At 53.3% G+C, this 15,970-nt stretch overlaps 1 protein-coding gene across 1 annotated transcript in view; it reads right to left on the minus strand.

Annotated features, from left to right (window-relative positions):
* Window positions 1-421: 421 nt before the first annotated feature.
* The window catches only part of YPEL2 (yippee like 2), a 38,288-nt gene continuing 22,739 nt past the window's right edge, over window positions 422-15,970 (minus strand). The window contains exons 3-5 of the mRNA XM_071575051.1: window positions 8,114-8,157; window positions 7,156-7,264; window positions 422-5,636 (exon numbers count right to left, since the gene is read on the minus strand). Of these exons, the coding sequence (XP_071431152.1) occupies window positions 5,547-5,636; window positions 7,156-7,264; window positions 8,114-8,157 (243 nt within the window). The 3' untranslated portion in view covers window positions 422-5,546. The remainder of the gene's footprint in view (window positions 5,637-7,155; window positions 7,265-8,113; window positions 8,158-15,970) is intronic.

The following is a 15,970-nucleotide window of genomic DNA, read 5'->3' on the forward strand; positions in this document are numbered from 1 at the left end:
GCCCTTCCCCAGCTCCCACAGCCCCGTGGCTCCTCCTCACTTCCAGCCTCTGAGGTGCAGCTTCTCTCGCTGTGGCCTGAGCTCACCCTGAGTGCAGGGCCTGGGCAGGTGTCTCCAAAGAGGGTTAAGTGGCTTTTTCAGACACATGAGGAATTGAGGGCACTCGGTGGCACTGCCGGGCACTGGCACAGGGCACTGGCACAGGGCACCAGGACAGTCCCAGCGGCTCCAGCAGGGGCTGAGCAGGGATTGCATCAGCTCATGCCATAACCCCACAAATAAAGCACTGCTGTCAACCACACCTGGTTTGGGGTGAGAGCCCCAGGCACTGGAAATGCTGGATCCCAACAGGAGCAGCTCCAGGCTCAGTGGTTTGCACACAGAGCAGAGACTGAGGCAGGAACAGGACCAGCAGTTTTAGTACTTGAAAAGTTTATTTTCTCAAATGAGCACCAACACATATTGTAAATATGACAAACAATACGCCTCCCTCTAATACTGAAGAACTATATACAATGTACAAATACATGACAAGGTGAAAACCAATTATTTGAAAACAAACAATTGCATTTATGACCGAAGCAAATGACCTGAAAGAATATGCCAAAAAAAATTAAAACAAGATCAAAGAAATAAAAGTATACACAATTTGTAAACACAAGAGCATCCACAGACAGGCTGGTACTGGAAATATTGTCCTTAGTTTTGTCAGTGGGGAAAGCATTCCCATTTCCTTGTGAAGAACAAAACAAAGGATACACACAGCTGGAACGATGAGAACAGCTCACTGGTGGTTGTACCTGACACAATGCCATTCTGCTTGCAATTAAATATGTTGGTTTATTTTGTTTCTGAATTTATGATGATTTGTTTCCCCTCTTCTGCTTATTCTTTTTAAACAGGATTCTGCAAAGAAGTCTCTGTCTAACCTGATGGTTTCTGAGCACTGAATTTCTGAGGCCTCTCACCTGGTGGGTGTTTGGGTGTCACTCTCCATCCCACTCTGGATCCCACGGGAACAGGATGCTCCTCCCCGTGCAGGGAAAGGCAGGACTGACACTCTCACAGATCACTTAGAAAAGGCAGACAGAGAAAATTCCCACTGGATCGTCACAACATCAACAGGTTTTTGTTCCTGTGTGGTTTGAAATCATGTGCACCAAAACCAGGGAATTAAAGAGCGTGCAAAGGTTATTCAGCACTGACCAGAGCTCCCTGCTCAGCCAAACACAGTCCAGGGGTTTGTGCTGTTGGTCCACTTTGGGATAAACCAGAGACCCAATGAATTAAAAACGAAGAAGGGGGAGAAGGGGGGAGATAAAAGACAGAAAGGAGAACAAAGTAAATGAACTTTACTGCCAGAGAGGTAAACTTTTACTCTGATTTGTTGTGTAGCAGCCTGGTTTAAAAAAATAATAAAACAACCAACAACAACAACAAAAATTCAAACAGAAAATCAGGATCCATGTCCAAAGACTTGTGGTTTAGTTTAAAAACAAGGACTAGTTAAAAACCTCCACCCTCCCTCCCTGCTGCCCCCAAGCCCCTGGTGACTGGGAGGCCACAGCTCCCATTAATCCCATCTCCAGATCTACTTCACTCCAGCCAATCCTGGTGCAAGAGGAAACTCCAGGCCTGGATCCCACACACAGCCCTGAACTCCTGGGGCAGGGCCTGCCCAGGTGGCTCTCAGGGGTTGGGGTGGGAGCAGGAGGTGCCACCAGCTCAGGGCAAGTGTTCCAGCCCTGCAGCATTCCCAGGTGCTTCCAGCTCCCTCCCATCCCACCTGTCCCTGTCCCAGCCACACCTGTCCCCTCCTGCCACATCCAGAGGAAAAATGGATCGACTTCAGAGGACGACAGAGATTATGATTTTTGTTTCCCTTTAAACATATTTTCCAACAAACACAGAAGGAACAGTATAGTTTATAAACAACAGAAAAGTGCTCTCAGGGAGGGGCTCTGAGAAAACAGCACCAAATATATTATTCTTTTAAAAAAATTAAATATTATTTACAAAAGTATATTTCACAAGATAATGTTGGGGTTTTTTCTGCTTTGTATATATTATTATCTGAATATTTATTACAGGGACTGAGATTTCACGTCAGGTCATCCACCAGAGAAAAACAACTTAAAACCTACTCAAGTCTGAGCTTTGGAGTACACAGGGGGTGTAAACTCACAGCTTGCCACACACAGGGCTGCCACAGCAGAACAGAAGGAAACCCCCTGCTGTCCCTGCCTTCCCAGGGAATGCCACCCGTGGGAAGCAGCACCAGGTGCCCAGGCACTGCCTGCACAGGGAGGCTGTTCCCAGGGGCCACATCCCACCTCCTCTCCCGGCTCCAGCCCCTCAGAACCAGGGGGTGGGTGGCTGAGGATCTTTGGTTGTGCTCCGAGCACATCACTCTGGGACTCTGCAGTCTGACCTGTGGCAGCCCCAGCCCAGCTCCCATCCCCTTTCTGCTCTCTGCTCCCAGATCCCATCCCCTGCCTGCTCCCAGCTCCCATCCCCTGCCTGCTCCCAGCTCCCAGATCCCATTCCCTGCCTGCTCCCAGCTCCCATCCCCTGCCTGCTCCCAGCTCCCATCCCCTGCCTGCTCCCAGCTCCCAGCTCCCATCCCCTGCCTGCTCCCAGCTCCCAGCTCCCATCCCCTGCCTGCTCCCAGCTCCCAGCTCCCATCCCCTCCCTGCTCCCAGCTCCCATATCCTATCCCCTCCCTGCTCCCAGCTCCCAGCTCCCATCCCCTGCCTGCTTCCAGATCCCATCCCAGCTCCCCAGCCCAGTTCCCAGCCCCCAGCACAGCAGGGCATAGTTGGATTAGGGGTGGACTGAAAGCACTTCCTATTTATGGGACACACAGCAGCAGACACCCAGCAGGGAGCTGCACAAGGCCATTTCCTCCCTGTGCCCAGCTCTGCCCTCCCTGCGCCCAGCTCTGCCTTCCCTGCCCAGCTCTGCCCTCCCCGTGCCCAGTTCTGCCCTCCCCATGCCCAGTCCTGCCCTCCCTGCCCAGCTCTGCCCTCCCTGTGCCCAGCCCTGCCCTCCCTGTGCCCAGCAGCTCTCTGGGGGCATTCACAGTCACATCTTTCAGGTGACTCTGGGGGGACAAAACCGATTAAAAGCAGATTAAGATCTCCCAGTCAAGCTCAGACTGGCTGCCATTAAAAGCCCCACACCTGTGACCAGTTAAAACCAGCCCCACCTGATGGATCCCTGTCCTTTCTGTCCCAAATACAGGGATAAAAACACTGACACCTGGCAGCTCTCTGTGGTTCTTACTTCTCAGAGCAGCTCTTTAGACAGCAATCACCCCACATACCAGTAACACCAAACCAGGAGACCCTGGTCTCTCCTCACCCTCCAGGATTTGGGATTATCCCTCACCTCTCCCAGCTCTACCAGGCCCCTTTACAGGCTCTGTATCTGCAGAGACTGAAGAGCTCTTTGAGGCACAGAAATTTCTCCCCACTGGTCAAAGCCCAATGAACTGCCAAGGATGCCCAAGCACAGGGCAGGGAGGTGGGGCCAGAGCCAACAGGACAGTGGGCACTGAGGAATATCTGACTTGCAGCAGATCTGTGTGTCTGAGGGGAAGGTGGATGATGGAAGCAGAGCCAGCCAGAACTGGGAGCTGGAGCAGCTGCTGCACAGCCACAGCACGAGGGCCAGGGCAGGAGCCACCTGGGAACAGGCTGGTCCCAAACTCATCCAGCTCCATCCCCTGCAAGAGCCAGACCAGCCTCCACCTCCACTCCCCAAGGATGTCAAAGCCAAAGGTTCAAGAGAAAAACCAGTCTTTGCTTCATCAGGTTTGGGTTTCAGCACAAGGACCCACCAGGGAGATCCCCCTGACCCCTCAGGAGGGTCTCTGGTCACATTTCCTGCCAGTTTGTCACCAAGTGACTCCCTCCCAGCAGCCCCCCAGCCCTGCCCCCCAGAGCCAGCTCAGAGCCCCCTGGGGTGGGGTTACAGCTCCAAAGCTTCCCTTTCACAAGGAGTCAGAACCCTGCACAATACTCCTTCCTTCTGGATTAAGAAAGATTTCCCCCAATGGATTAAGCTACTTGAAAGAATTCCACAAACAAAAAAAGAAAATTCACTCTGAGAGATAAAACTAATTCAGTTCAATAGTCTTGAGTGATGCACCAGTTACTGGCTGGACCGTGGCAGAGCAAACTCCACACTGCCCTTGTGTCTGACACACTTTCCCTCTCACACACAACACCCCTTCCCCTCCATCCACCTCAGGAAGGGCCTCAGGAATCACCATGGAAAAACTAAAATGGAAAGGACTTATCCCTTGCAGTTTTCTTGCTCACATCTACCCCCTGCTTTAAACTCCAAGGCATTAATTTCAGGGGCAGGAGGAAAATTATTCATTACTTTTTGCTCTCCCATTCCCTCTTGTGCCTGCCACAGGCCCCTGGGAGTGGGAAAAGGGGGAAGTTTTGGGGGGACACCTCATGGCTTGAAATATCCTCCTGTGCAGCACAACAGCAGGTGCTCTGTCCCTCTGTCCCTCCCCACTGCAAACCCCTGCTCTGCCAGGCTCCCAGGGCAGGTGTTGGCTGGGGCCTGGCACTGAAGGAAAAGATCCTGGAACAGCATTTTCCTGCTTGCACCTGGGAGGGGTTGGAAAAACACCCCCAGGGGTGCCCCGGGGAGGTCAGGAAATCAAGGGGTCCCCTCTGTCACTGAGTCTGCCCCATCCTCCTCCAGGCAATTTCCTTTCTTTACTCCTAAATGCCTTTTTTTCAGCCCTGTTATATCTTCTGAGCTGCAACTCCAGCCTCCTCGTGCCTTAAGTGGTTTTCCCCTCCTCTCTGAAGGGCTCAGGGGTCAGGATTTGGTTTCTGCAGCTGTGAGGACACTCCCCACAGTGTTGGGGCATTGGGCCCCCCTACCCTGAAACAGGAGGACAAGGAGGGGCAGGAACTCTCCACTCTCCCCATTCTGCAGGTCCTGCCCCCTCCAACAACAAGGTCATGAACAGCAAACACAACACAGATTGCAATGGGCTCGTGGGGGGACTGGTGCTCAGCCAGCTGGGGCTGAGGCTGTGCCAGCTAAGCCACAGCTTTGGGATGGCACAGAGGCAGCCGTGAGGTATCTGTGCCCACCCAGACAGGGACACACAGCTCAACCTTGGTGACCCAGGGCTGGAAGAAGAAGTGTCACCATCTGGTGACTCCCTCTGGGCCCTCTCCCCACCCCTGTCACCTCCTCCTGCCCAAACCTCGGGTCCTGTCCCCGCCCCAGAGCTCTCCTGGCACAAATGCCACCCCGGGGCCACCCCCAGCGCTGGGCACGGCAGAGAGAGAAGCAGCCAGGGGCAACTCACACACAGAGACAAAGCAAAGAGACAGAGAGACAGAAATTTAGAGGCCAGTCACCAATAAAGATGGAGAAGGGTGTGAAGATGCTCCCGGGTTCAGAGCCTCTAAATGCATGGAACAAGCGTTCAGTCACTCTCTCACTCTCGGATAAATGTTCGGTTGGATGGCATCTCTTACACGCTGCTGGGGCCGGGCTGCTCCCACTCAATCCCAGCCATTATCCTTGATCATGTGAGCTAGTTCAATGATGTATTTGCCTTCTTTATACTTCTGGCTGCTTTCAAAAGCGTGTTCCTGAAAAGAGAGAAGGAGAATCATAGAATGGATTGGGTTGGAAAAGACCTCTGAGATCATCAAGTCCAACCCTTGGTCCAACTCCAGTCCCTTTACCAGATCATGGCACTCAGTGCCACGGCCAAGCTCAGCTGAAAAACCTCCAGGGATGGGGAATCCACCCCCTCTCTGGGCAGCCCATTCCAATGCCTGAGCACTCTCTCTGCAAAGAAGTTTTTTCTCATCTCCAACTTCAATTTCCCCTGGCAGAGCTTGAGCCCATCGTGCCCCCTTGTCCTATTGCTGAGTGCCTGGGAGAAGAGACCAACCCCCACCTGGCCAGAACTTCCCTTCAGGCAGGGAAGAGATGAAGGGAAATGGCAGTCACAGATCAGCCCTGGGAGTGCTGGTGCAAGTCTTGGCCCTGCCTGCAGAGTAAAACTGCAGGTGTTCCCCTTGGCTTTCAGGAAAACGGGGTGGGGAGAATCTTAAATCCTGCTCCTTGCTGTCCTTCCAGGCTGGGAAAAAGGAACTGGCACCACATAACATGCAGGTTTCTGCAGGCCAGTGGCTCCTGGAACCAAACAAGGATTTAGGAATCACTGGTGATAAAATCCACCTCTCTCCAGGGGGGTCTGAGAATTTATAAAAGCCTGACAAGAATGCAGAGGTTCTCTGGAGGAGGGATTGGGATGGATTCTGGTAAACCTCGTGTGGGGATGGAGGGGCAGGAGAAGCACCAGCTGGAGAGGCCAGCCCTGGGATCCCTGATGTTCCCAGGCAGGGCAGACTCCTGTTCCTGAGGCTGCACCTTCCAAACCAGCTCAGCTCTGCTCAGGTGCCCTCCCTGCCTGCAGCTCCCCTGGCAGGAGCTCATTCCTTGCTGCTCATGGAGTGCTGGGTTTGTTTCCCTGTACTCAGGGTCCTGCTCCACCTGGGACATCCAGGGATTTCTGCATGGATTCCACCCACATCACTTTGTGATCTTTTCCTTTTCACAGCCTTTCAGCTGGTTTAGTAAAGAATCTTTCTGTCCAGAGGCCACAAACAGGGTTTGTTTGGACACTGGTCAGAGAGTTTTGACAAACCAGTGTCGTGTGTGTGTCTCCAGAAGCAGAAATTAGGATGTAACATAAGCCTTTATTTGAAAGTAATTGAATTTATGAAGAGCAGGAGACAGCAAACAGATAAACTCATGTTCAATAGCATTTCCAGTGGGAAGGATTAATGGAGCATTCTATTATTGTGATAACATCTAGGAAAAAAGACAGTATGAACCACATTTATCCTCCTTTCTGTCAAGTCTCACCAAGGGGCACCCACCAGCACCAGGCCCTCAGTGTGTCAAAAATTACATCCACCACAAAGAGCTCCTGCTCCAAATGGATGCAACAAGCACAAGGAAAATGGAAAATAAAGCTGTGGATACAGCTGAGAACCTGCACTTTGGGTTCCCAAGCCCTTCCCACGTTATCCCACACCCCCAAAAAAGCTGTCCCCAAAGCTGTCCCCAGGCCCAACAAGTGACTCTGGTACTCACATATTTCCAGCCCAGCGTGGTTTTGCAGTTTTCACAGTAAATATCTGCCACTGCATGTAATCCTGTGAGCAGGACCCTCTCCTCTGCAGGGCCACAGCCCACGTTCACTCTGGGGAGACACAGAGGGCCCTGTTAGTGCCTTCCCACCCCCAGGAGAACCAACAGCAACTCCCTGCAGTGTCTGAAAACACCAGCAGGAAGGTCAGGACACTGAGTGTCCCCCACCAGCATCTCCTGCACTTCCCCAGAACAGAATGGAAAGGTAAAAATGAGATTTTGAGTCAACTCAGAATTCTTGTAGGAGCTCTGAACAGAAGATTAATAACACTCCAGTCATTTGTGCTAATTAGGCATTTGAGAAGGATTTTCATTCTCAAATTGATAAAATGGTGCTTTTGCTTTCCCAAATGGAAAACTGAAAAATGGAACTGAAATCAGCAGTTCTTGTGAAAGACATCCCAGCAGTGACCTCACCAAAGCTATTTTCAGTCACTGGGAAATTATCCTTGGTTTCCATGTTAGCTCTAAAAAGGGCATATTTAGGGACCATTTCTCTCTACATTTATGAAATTCTGGCTCTTTGGTCCAACTGCATCCTCAGAGAAGAGAATGACTCATTCATCAGCTCCTGTTTCTCAATCTGATGATGAAAAAATCACCTTTTCCTCGTTGCTTGCCTGAAACCTCTCCAGGAATCCAACAGGAATTCCTGCCTCTCTCTCCAAGTGCTCCCACCAAGCTCCTGAGCCCCAGGCAGAGGCTCCCCAAAGGAAACTGCCCTTGGGTTTCCTGTCACTGAGGGCTTTCTCCATCCCCATCCCCATCCCCATCCTCATCCTCAGCCCCATCCCCAGTCCCCATCCCCATCCCCATCTCCACCCCCATGCCCAGCCCCATATCCCCATCCCCATCCCCATCCCCATCCTCATCCCCATCCCCATCCCCACAGGGCACTCACACGGAATTGAAGAGGTAAGCACGGCCTTGGCTTCCTTGGAAGGACTGAAAGGCAAGAACACAAAGGTCAGTTGGTTTGGTGAAGGAGGAGAGGCCAAAGCACCCCCCGCCCTCCATGGCTGCAGAAATGGGGCCTGTGGCAACTCTGCACCAGCCCCTGGGGAAGAGCAGCACATGGAGAAGTGTGGGGAGATGGGCAGGGATGAGCAGAGGTCTTGTCCTGCAGGTGGGAAGGGAGCAGCTCCTCCAGCACCAACACCTGTCCCTTCCCAGGGGGCACTGGCAGCCCACTGGGAAGCACAAGGAATTCCCAGTGTTTCCACACAGGAATGTGCTGCTCAAGGGTTGAGCTGCTTTCTCCTAGATATCCCAGCAATGCCTCTTTTCACCCTTCCACCTCTGCCCATGAACTTCCCCCAACCTCACCCAAAGACTGCTCTGAACCTCTTCTCCAAAAACAAGGAGCTCACAGAGGTTGGGGACACCACGGCACGTGAATTCCCGGTGGGAAAACCACACAGACAGGGCTGGCCAGAGGGACAGGTGGGATGTGCTGGTGCCAGGAGCTGTGCCCACCACCACCACCCTCCTCCTGTGCTTTGGCAAGGACCTCATCCCTGCTGAGGGGTCTGCAGGCCTCACATTCCCACTGATGTCCGGGAGATCTTCAGGACTGGATCTAAACCTTGAGTGTTGTGTTCAGTTCTGGGCCCCTCAGTTGAGGAAAGAGATTGAGGGGCTGGAGCGGGGCCAGAGAAGAGCAACGAGGCTGGAGAAGGGACTGGAGCACAAGTGCTGTGGGGAGAGGCTGAGGGAGCTGGGGGTGTTCAGCCTGGAGAAGAGGAGGCTCAGAGGTGACCTCAGCACTGTCTGGAACTGCCTGAAGGGAAGTTCTGGCCAGGTGGGGGTTGGTCTCTTCTCCCAGGCACTCAGCAATAGGACAAGGGGGCACGATGGGCTCAAGCTCTGCCAGGGGAAATTGAAGTTGGAGAGCAGAAAAAACTTCTTTGCAGAGAGAGTGCTCAGGCATTGGAATGGGCTGCCCAGAGAGGGGGTGGATTCCCCATCCCTGGAGGTTTTTAACCTGAGCTTGGCCGTGGCACTGAGTGCCATGATCTGGTAAAGGGAGTTGGACCAAGGGTTGGGCTTGATGATCTCAGAGGTCTTTTCCAATCCATTCTATGATTCTAAACACAGGATGAGCACAGACCAGAGACCCCCACACCACCCAGCCCTGGCACATCCTCTCTGCTCCACATTCCTCATGATCTCACAGCCCACCATGGCACAGTTTGGAGGCAGGGCAGTGCCAGCCTGGCAGATCCCACCGTGTCACATCACCTGGGACGGGGCCTCGCTGACAAAAACTGCCTGACACCAGCAAGTGCCTCCTGCATTTTTAATGCACTCTGACAAGCACACACTGAATAAAACATTTGGTGCTGATGAGCAAGAGCAGAGCTGTCTGTACACAAGTCTCCTTGTGGGATACCTCAGGGAATGTCTGCACTGAGGGGCAGGAGCTGGGAAAGCCAAACAGCAGCTTTTCTGAGCTATTTAATCCTTTATCTGGCACCTTTTACCATGAACTTCTGAATATTTAATGGTTTTCTTAAAACTTCAGGTGATGATTTCAGACTAAATACTCTTAAAAGGCGGGACAGGGTTTGGAGGGCAAAGAGGAACCTGCCTGGCCCTCTAACACTGGTCATTTATTTAGCAATCCTGGGGGTCCCTGCCCTTCTTGGGCTGTCCCCTCCTCAGGGATACCCCCCTGCACCTGCACAACTCCTGCCTCATGGACACACAAAGCCAAAGCCTTCCCACTGGAAGATCCCCAATTGCAAAAGGATCCTTCCCACAGAGCAGAGGCACTTCAGTGGCCAAGCTGCCCCTGGGCACACGGGCAGGGAGCCAGAGCCAGCAGTGCCAGCTGCCTGTGAGGTCTGCAGGGCAGCAAGGGCCCTGCCAGCCATGAAATCACTGCCTGGCAAAGAACCCACTCAGTCCTGGGGGAATAACTGTTCTCCAGGGGGATCTGAAGCCCAGTATTAGTTGCCACTCAGGGCACAGAAGAGCCACTCTGGATTCAGAGAGGATGCCCGAGGCATTTGGGTATCTCTTTCAGCCAGACAAAAGCAGTGCCCTGAGGAATGCCTCTTTTCTTGGGAAGGAATTAAATAGGACACATGGCTCAAGCATGTTTGTGTAATTGCATTTATTAGAGAAGCTTCTTTTGATCCTCCTGCAGCCCTCCAGTTCTGTGGTACTGCCAGAACAGCTGCTGGTGCCCCCCATGCACCCAGGGATTGCCCCAGTGCCCTGGGTGGGACAGTGGGAGCCAAAGCCAGAGAGCAGAGTCCCAGCCAGCCCAGGCCCTGCTCTCCTGGCTCAGGGACACACAGGGGGACACTGCTGTCCCTGCCCCAGCTGAGGGGGGCCAGCCTGGGAACACGGATTCAGGGATGGAACACCAAGCCCCACAGCAACGTGGGTGCCATCACAGCAAAATGAAGGCAGATGAAGCTTGCTAACCACCCAGTCCTTCCCAGTAAATACTTTTCCATAAACACCAAAGTGACTGTTTGCCAGTAACAACAACCATGGGAGCAAAGTTTTTATTGGTACAGAAATAGGATTTTCCATTACTGCTCTACAAAGGCCTGTCTTTAATAAACAACACCAATCCCCCAGCCCTGGGCTGGGGCTCACTGGACATTGTTCCACTCCCTCTCCTTTCAGAGGTGCCCTTCCCTCCAGCCCAAGCCAGTACTTTAGGGTATCTAAGGGTGGTCACTGGAAAAAAATCCCTTTAATTATCCCCTGTCCAAGCAGAACTTTTCAACAAACCACTGCTCAGCTTTCAGGGCTGTGCTGTCTTAACATTCCCCCTCCAGCCAGCTGAGGATTTGGCAAAACGTATCAAAAGCAGCTGGAGAAGTGTGGCAACCACAAGTTCCCCAGGGACTGAGCTGACTGTCCCCCTGCAGAGGTTGCACAGGTGGGTTTCCTCTGGGTGCTGCAACCTGAGCATCTTCTGCAGATGTTCCTGCTCTTCTGGCACTCCAGAAAAACTGGCACATGCTGCAGTGGGAACTACAAACCCAGAAAGATCAGGTATGTTTATACACAAGCAATTAAGTTCTTGCCTTTGGTTTTGCTGTTGCTGGGTTGGGTTTCTGGAGAAGCACACAAAGATCTCTCCATGACACGGTGGGTTCTCACTGAAGGGACACTGAGCAGGAGGAGCTGCTTTCTGTGCTCTGCATCTGCTCTGTGCAGATTTTCCTGATACACATTCAAAGGTGCCTCTCACACACACACACAGAGAAATCCAGACTTCTTGTTGTCTGAAATAACAGCTCCTGGCATCACTTGGCAGAGGGTAGAGATGAAAAGGCTTTTTGTGTTGTTGCCTGCCCCTGAAAGCCCAAGCACATCTTCTTCTCTGCACTGCCAATGCTCAGGGTCTGGCTGGAGACACATCTGGGAGTGCCAGCAACAAAACCCTCCAAAAAACAACACAGACTTTGGGGATCTGAGAGGCACAACAGCTTCTTCCTCCTGCCACATCCAGAAACCCTCTGGGGGCTCAGCACCCCAGAGCTGCAGGGCCTCAGGAGTGCTGAGCTGAGCATCCAGGAGGGAAATCACAAACTGAGTCAGCAGCTGGGCCAGATCCTCACCTGCCAAGCTCTGCCAGAGCAGAAGCTCCACGTGAAGATGCTTTGGCAGCTGCTCTGGTTTAAGAAGTTCCCATCACCCAATGTACAGACACTCATTATGGCCCCCTCAGCTGTGCTGATTCCAAATTAGAGCTGTGAAACTGTTATGTTAAAAAACAAATGCTGTGTGGAGAGTGGGTGGGTTTGAGGGAAGTGGCTTTCCCCCTTTCCAAGGCCAATCCTATGGACTGCTTTGTAACCACAGGATGGGGCAGACCCAGGTCCTTCAGAGGGAGTTGCCAAAGCTGAGGCAGAGCAGCCCATGCAGAGCAGGAGGGGCTGGGCAGGGCTGGGCTGGGCAGGGCAGGGCAGGGCAGGGCAGGGCAGGGCTGGGCAGGGCAGGGCAGGGCAGGGCTGGGCAGGGCAGGGCAGGGCAGGGCAGGGCAGGGCTGGGCTGGGCAGGCTGGGCTGGGCAGGGCAGGGCAGGGCAGGGCAGGGCTGGGCAGGGCAGGGCTGGGCAGGGCAGGGCAGGGCAGGGCAGGGCTGGGCAGGGCAGGGCAGGGCAGGGCAGGGCAGGGCTGGGCTGGGCAGGGCAGGGCAGGGCAGGGCTGGGCAGGGCAGGGCAGGGCAGGGCAGGGCAGGGCTGGGCTGGGCTGGGCAGGGCTGGGCAGGGCAGGGCAGGGCTGGGCTGCACCACACCTGCTGCAGGAGGACTGGGAAGTGCAGCTGGGATGCAGCTCCAGCCCCAGGGCTGGGCTCAGCCTGCAGGACACGGATCCTGGGACACTCAGCACCCTCCACTCTGGGAGCTGTGGGTTTGGGGGAGTCCATTGGTTCTGTTCTGGTCTCAGCACGACTCGGATCCCTTTGAGCCCCTCGGGCTGCAGGAAGGGTTGTGCCCCCCACCCCTCCAGCCTGCTCCTGTTCCACCTGCCTTCACACCATCACACCTCTGCACTGGCACACAGGGGGGAATTTTCCCATGCCAGGGAAAGGCAGGAATGCCAAGCACGCTCCCATCCTGCTGTCCCCAGCACCTCCTCAGCCACGGCACAGCCCACTCAGCAGCTCCACACACTGAACAGATGACAGCATTAATACCCAGAGCCTTTGTGACTGTATTTGACAATAGGCTAAACACAAAAAGAGCTGGCTGGAATCATCTGGAAAAATAGGAAGCAGTTGCCAGGACTAAATGGCTCCACGCTGATGCCTGTTCTCTGCAGATGCAGCACAGAAACCCCCCACTTACCTACATCCAGCTGGCAGCCTTTTAATAATCCAATAAAGCAAAAATGAAAAGACAACTGGTCTCAAAGAGGTAGGAGAGGGAAAAGGACCAGAGTGTGCCCCGTCACGCTCCTGAAAGCTCCAGATAATTCCCCTGCAGAGATGCAAATGGCACAGACAGCCCAGAGCCACCTCCAGAGAGCCAAGTCCTGGGCAGGGCAGAACAACAGCTCAGGAGGAGTCAAATGGCCAGCAGGGCTCTCCAGAACAGCCCATGTTCTCTGTGCCTGTGACAGTCCCACTGGGACAGGGCAGAGCAGGGAGAGAAGTGCCCTATGAACCCCAGGGCATGGGGTCTGTGCCACAAAAACCCACCCAATCACCTGCTCTGAGAGATCTGTGATTATTTATTGCCCACCATTGTGCACAGCTTTGGGTTTGAGTTGTAGTGAATGCAAAGTTTACCTGTTCTTGCTGCTGATTTAATCCTTAAATATCCAAAGATGAGATTTCTCTGAAATGAGATGTTCTCTAACAGTTTGAGCAGGGAGAGCAGAGCTCTAAGCAAGACAAAATGTGATGCCAACCCAAGTGCAGGGCACATGAGTCTGTGCAGGAAGATGTGCCCCAAACCCAGCTCTCCTAGTGCTCATCCCACTCCCTGGACACTCAATCCCAATCCCTCCCAGCTGTTATCCCACCTGGCAACCAATGCCCCACAGAAAGCTCAGCCTTAACGGCACCTTTCAAGCCCTATTAATTATGGCATGCATGATTAATTAAAAAGATTAGCCCTGCAATGTGTTTAGAGGAACCACTACACCAGGTGTACGATGGCACTGCCAGGAGGTGCCCTGTGAGTCACTGCACAGTGGGAAGGAAATTGGAAAACATTATCACAAAAACACCCGCTGCAGATTCCAGGTCTGCCCCATTCCAGCCATCACATCACACTCCAGGATTCCCCACGGGAGCACAAGTTCAATTACTTGCTCCCTGTATCCACACAAAGCTCAGAGACCTCCTCAGGGTTCATCAATTCCTCCTTGTTCTTCCTCCCAGAAGGGGCACTCCATGATCAGATTATAAACAGGGATTCAATTTTGCTCCCATTACACCAGACACAGACCCATGGCAAGGGAAACAGTTCCATTATTCCACCTTGTGCACAGACATGACCTTACCCTGTTCCAGCTGCATTCCTGAGTTTTAATTGAGTTTTAACATGGGTCCTTAATGCTATTTAAAGCCCACAGTCGATATGGAATTAGTGGACCAAACTCATCTCTGAAATAACTCGATTAATCCAGCACAGACTTATTCCCCAGCAAGTTCCTGTTGCTGTGCAGACACAAGGGACAACCCTGAGCCTGCCATGGCCCATCCTGGAAAAGCTCCATCCCTGGAATGGCTCCATCCCAGCAGCTCCACAGGGTGTGCCCAGGACAGGCAGCTTGGGAGGGGGGTGCACACACTGCAAAGAGGGCTGGGAGACTCCTGGGTGGTGTATCCTGATGGGAGATGTTGTGGCAGTGTTTTATTCTGCCCACCCTGCCCTGGCACTCCCTGCCCCTGCAATGAGCCCTGTCCTGACAGGAGCCTTTTGTCCTGACAGGAACCCACTCAGCACTTGGACCACATGGCAAAGGTGGGGCCAGACTGGGCCAGACAGTGCCAAAGGTCTGGGCACACAGCACAGATACCAGCACAGCATCCCTAATCCCTACCCCTAATCCCTATCCCTAATCCCTGCCCTGTTGGCATCACTGCCATGAAATGCTGCCTGACAAAGGCTTACGGTGACACTGCCAGGGAAAGGTCTATTAATGGGACAAATTCAGAGAATCACAGACTATTCTGAGCTGGAAGGGACCCACAAGGATCATCGAGTCCAACTCTTAAGTCAATGGCCCACACAGGGAATTGAACCCATGACCTTGGCATTATTACAACCAAGTCTGACCCAACTGAGCTGATCTCAGGGTATCAGTTTCTCACTGACTGAAGAACCTCACACTACCACGGCATCCCACCTGTGTGTGGGAATCATCCACTCCTGCCTGGCTGTGAGGGGAGACCCTGCAGCCCTTGGGACCCTCCTGCTGCAGGAGCAGCTCTGGGTGAGCTGTCCAAGGGCTCCCTCCCTGTGCCACAATCCCAGAGGCTGAAGGGCAGAGCTCCAAGGATGCTGAGAGGAGGAAGCTGAAGCCTCTCTCATCCCTACTCCAACCCACAGGAGCTCCTGTGCTCTGAAATTGAAGTTGGAGATCACAAAAAATTCTTTGCAGAGAGAGTGCTCAGGGATTGGAATGGGCTGTCCAGAGAGGGGGTGGATTCCCCATCCCTGGAGGTTTTTCAGCTGAGCTTGGCCGTGGCACTGAGTGCCATGATCTGGTAAAGGGACTGGAGTTGGACCAAGGGTTGGACTTGATGATCTCGGAGGTCTTTTCCAACCCAATCCATTCTGTGTTTCTATGGATGTGGCAGTGAGTGAGAATCCACATCTTGATCCAACCCACTGTGATCACTCCGTGCCCTGGGCTGGTATCTTGATCCAACCCCACTGTGATCACTCCGTGCCCCGGGCTGGTGATCACAGTGGGGTTGGATCAAGATGTGGATTCCCAGTCAGTGCCACATCCATAGAAACACAGAATGGATTGGGTTGGAAAAGACCTCTGAGATCATCAAGTCCAGCCCTTGGTCCAACTCCAGTCCCTTTACCAGATCATGGCACTCAGTGCCACGGCCAAGCTCAGCTGAAAAACCTCCAGGGATGGGGAATCCACCCCCTCTCTGGGCAGCCCATTCCAATCCCTGAGCACTCTCTCTGCAAAGAATTTTTTCTGATCTCAACTTCAATTTCCCCTGGCAGAGCTTGAGCCCATCGTGCCCCCTTGTCCTATTGCTGAGTGCCTGGGAGAAGAGACCAACCCCCACCTGGCTTTTCAGGAGGAGCCTTT

The sequence above is a fragment of the Pithys albifrons genome, chromosome 21 (assembly GCF_047495875.1).
Source record: "Pithys albifrons albifrons isolate INPA30051 chromosome 21, PitAlb_v1, whole genome shotgun sequence".
Lineage (NCBI taxonomy): Eukaryota > Metazoa > Chordata > Aves > Passeriformes > Thamnophilidae > Pithys > Pithys albifrons.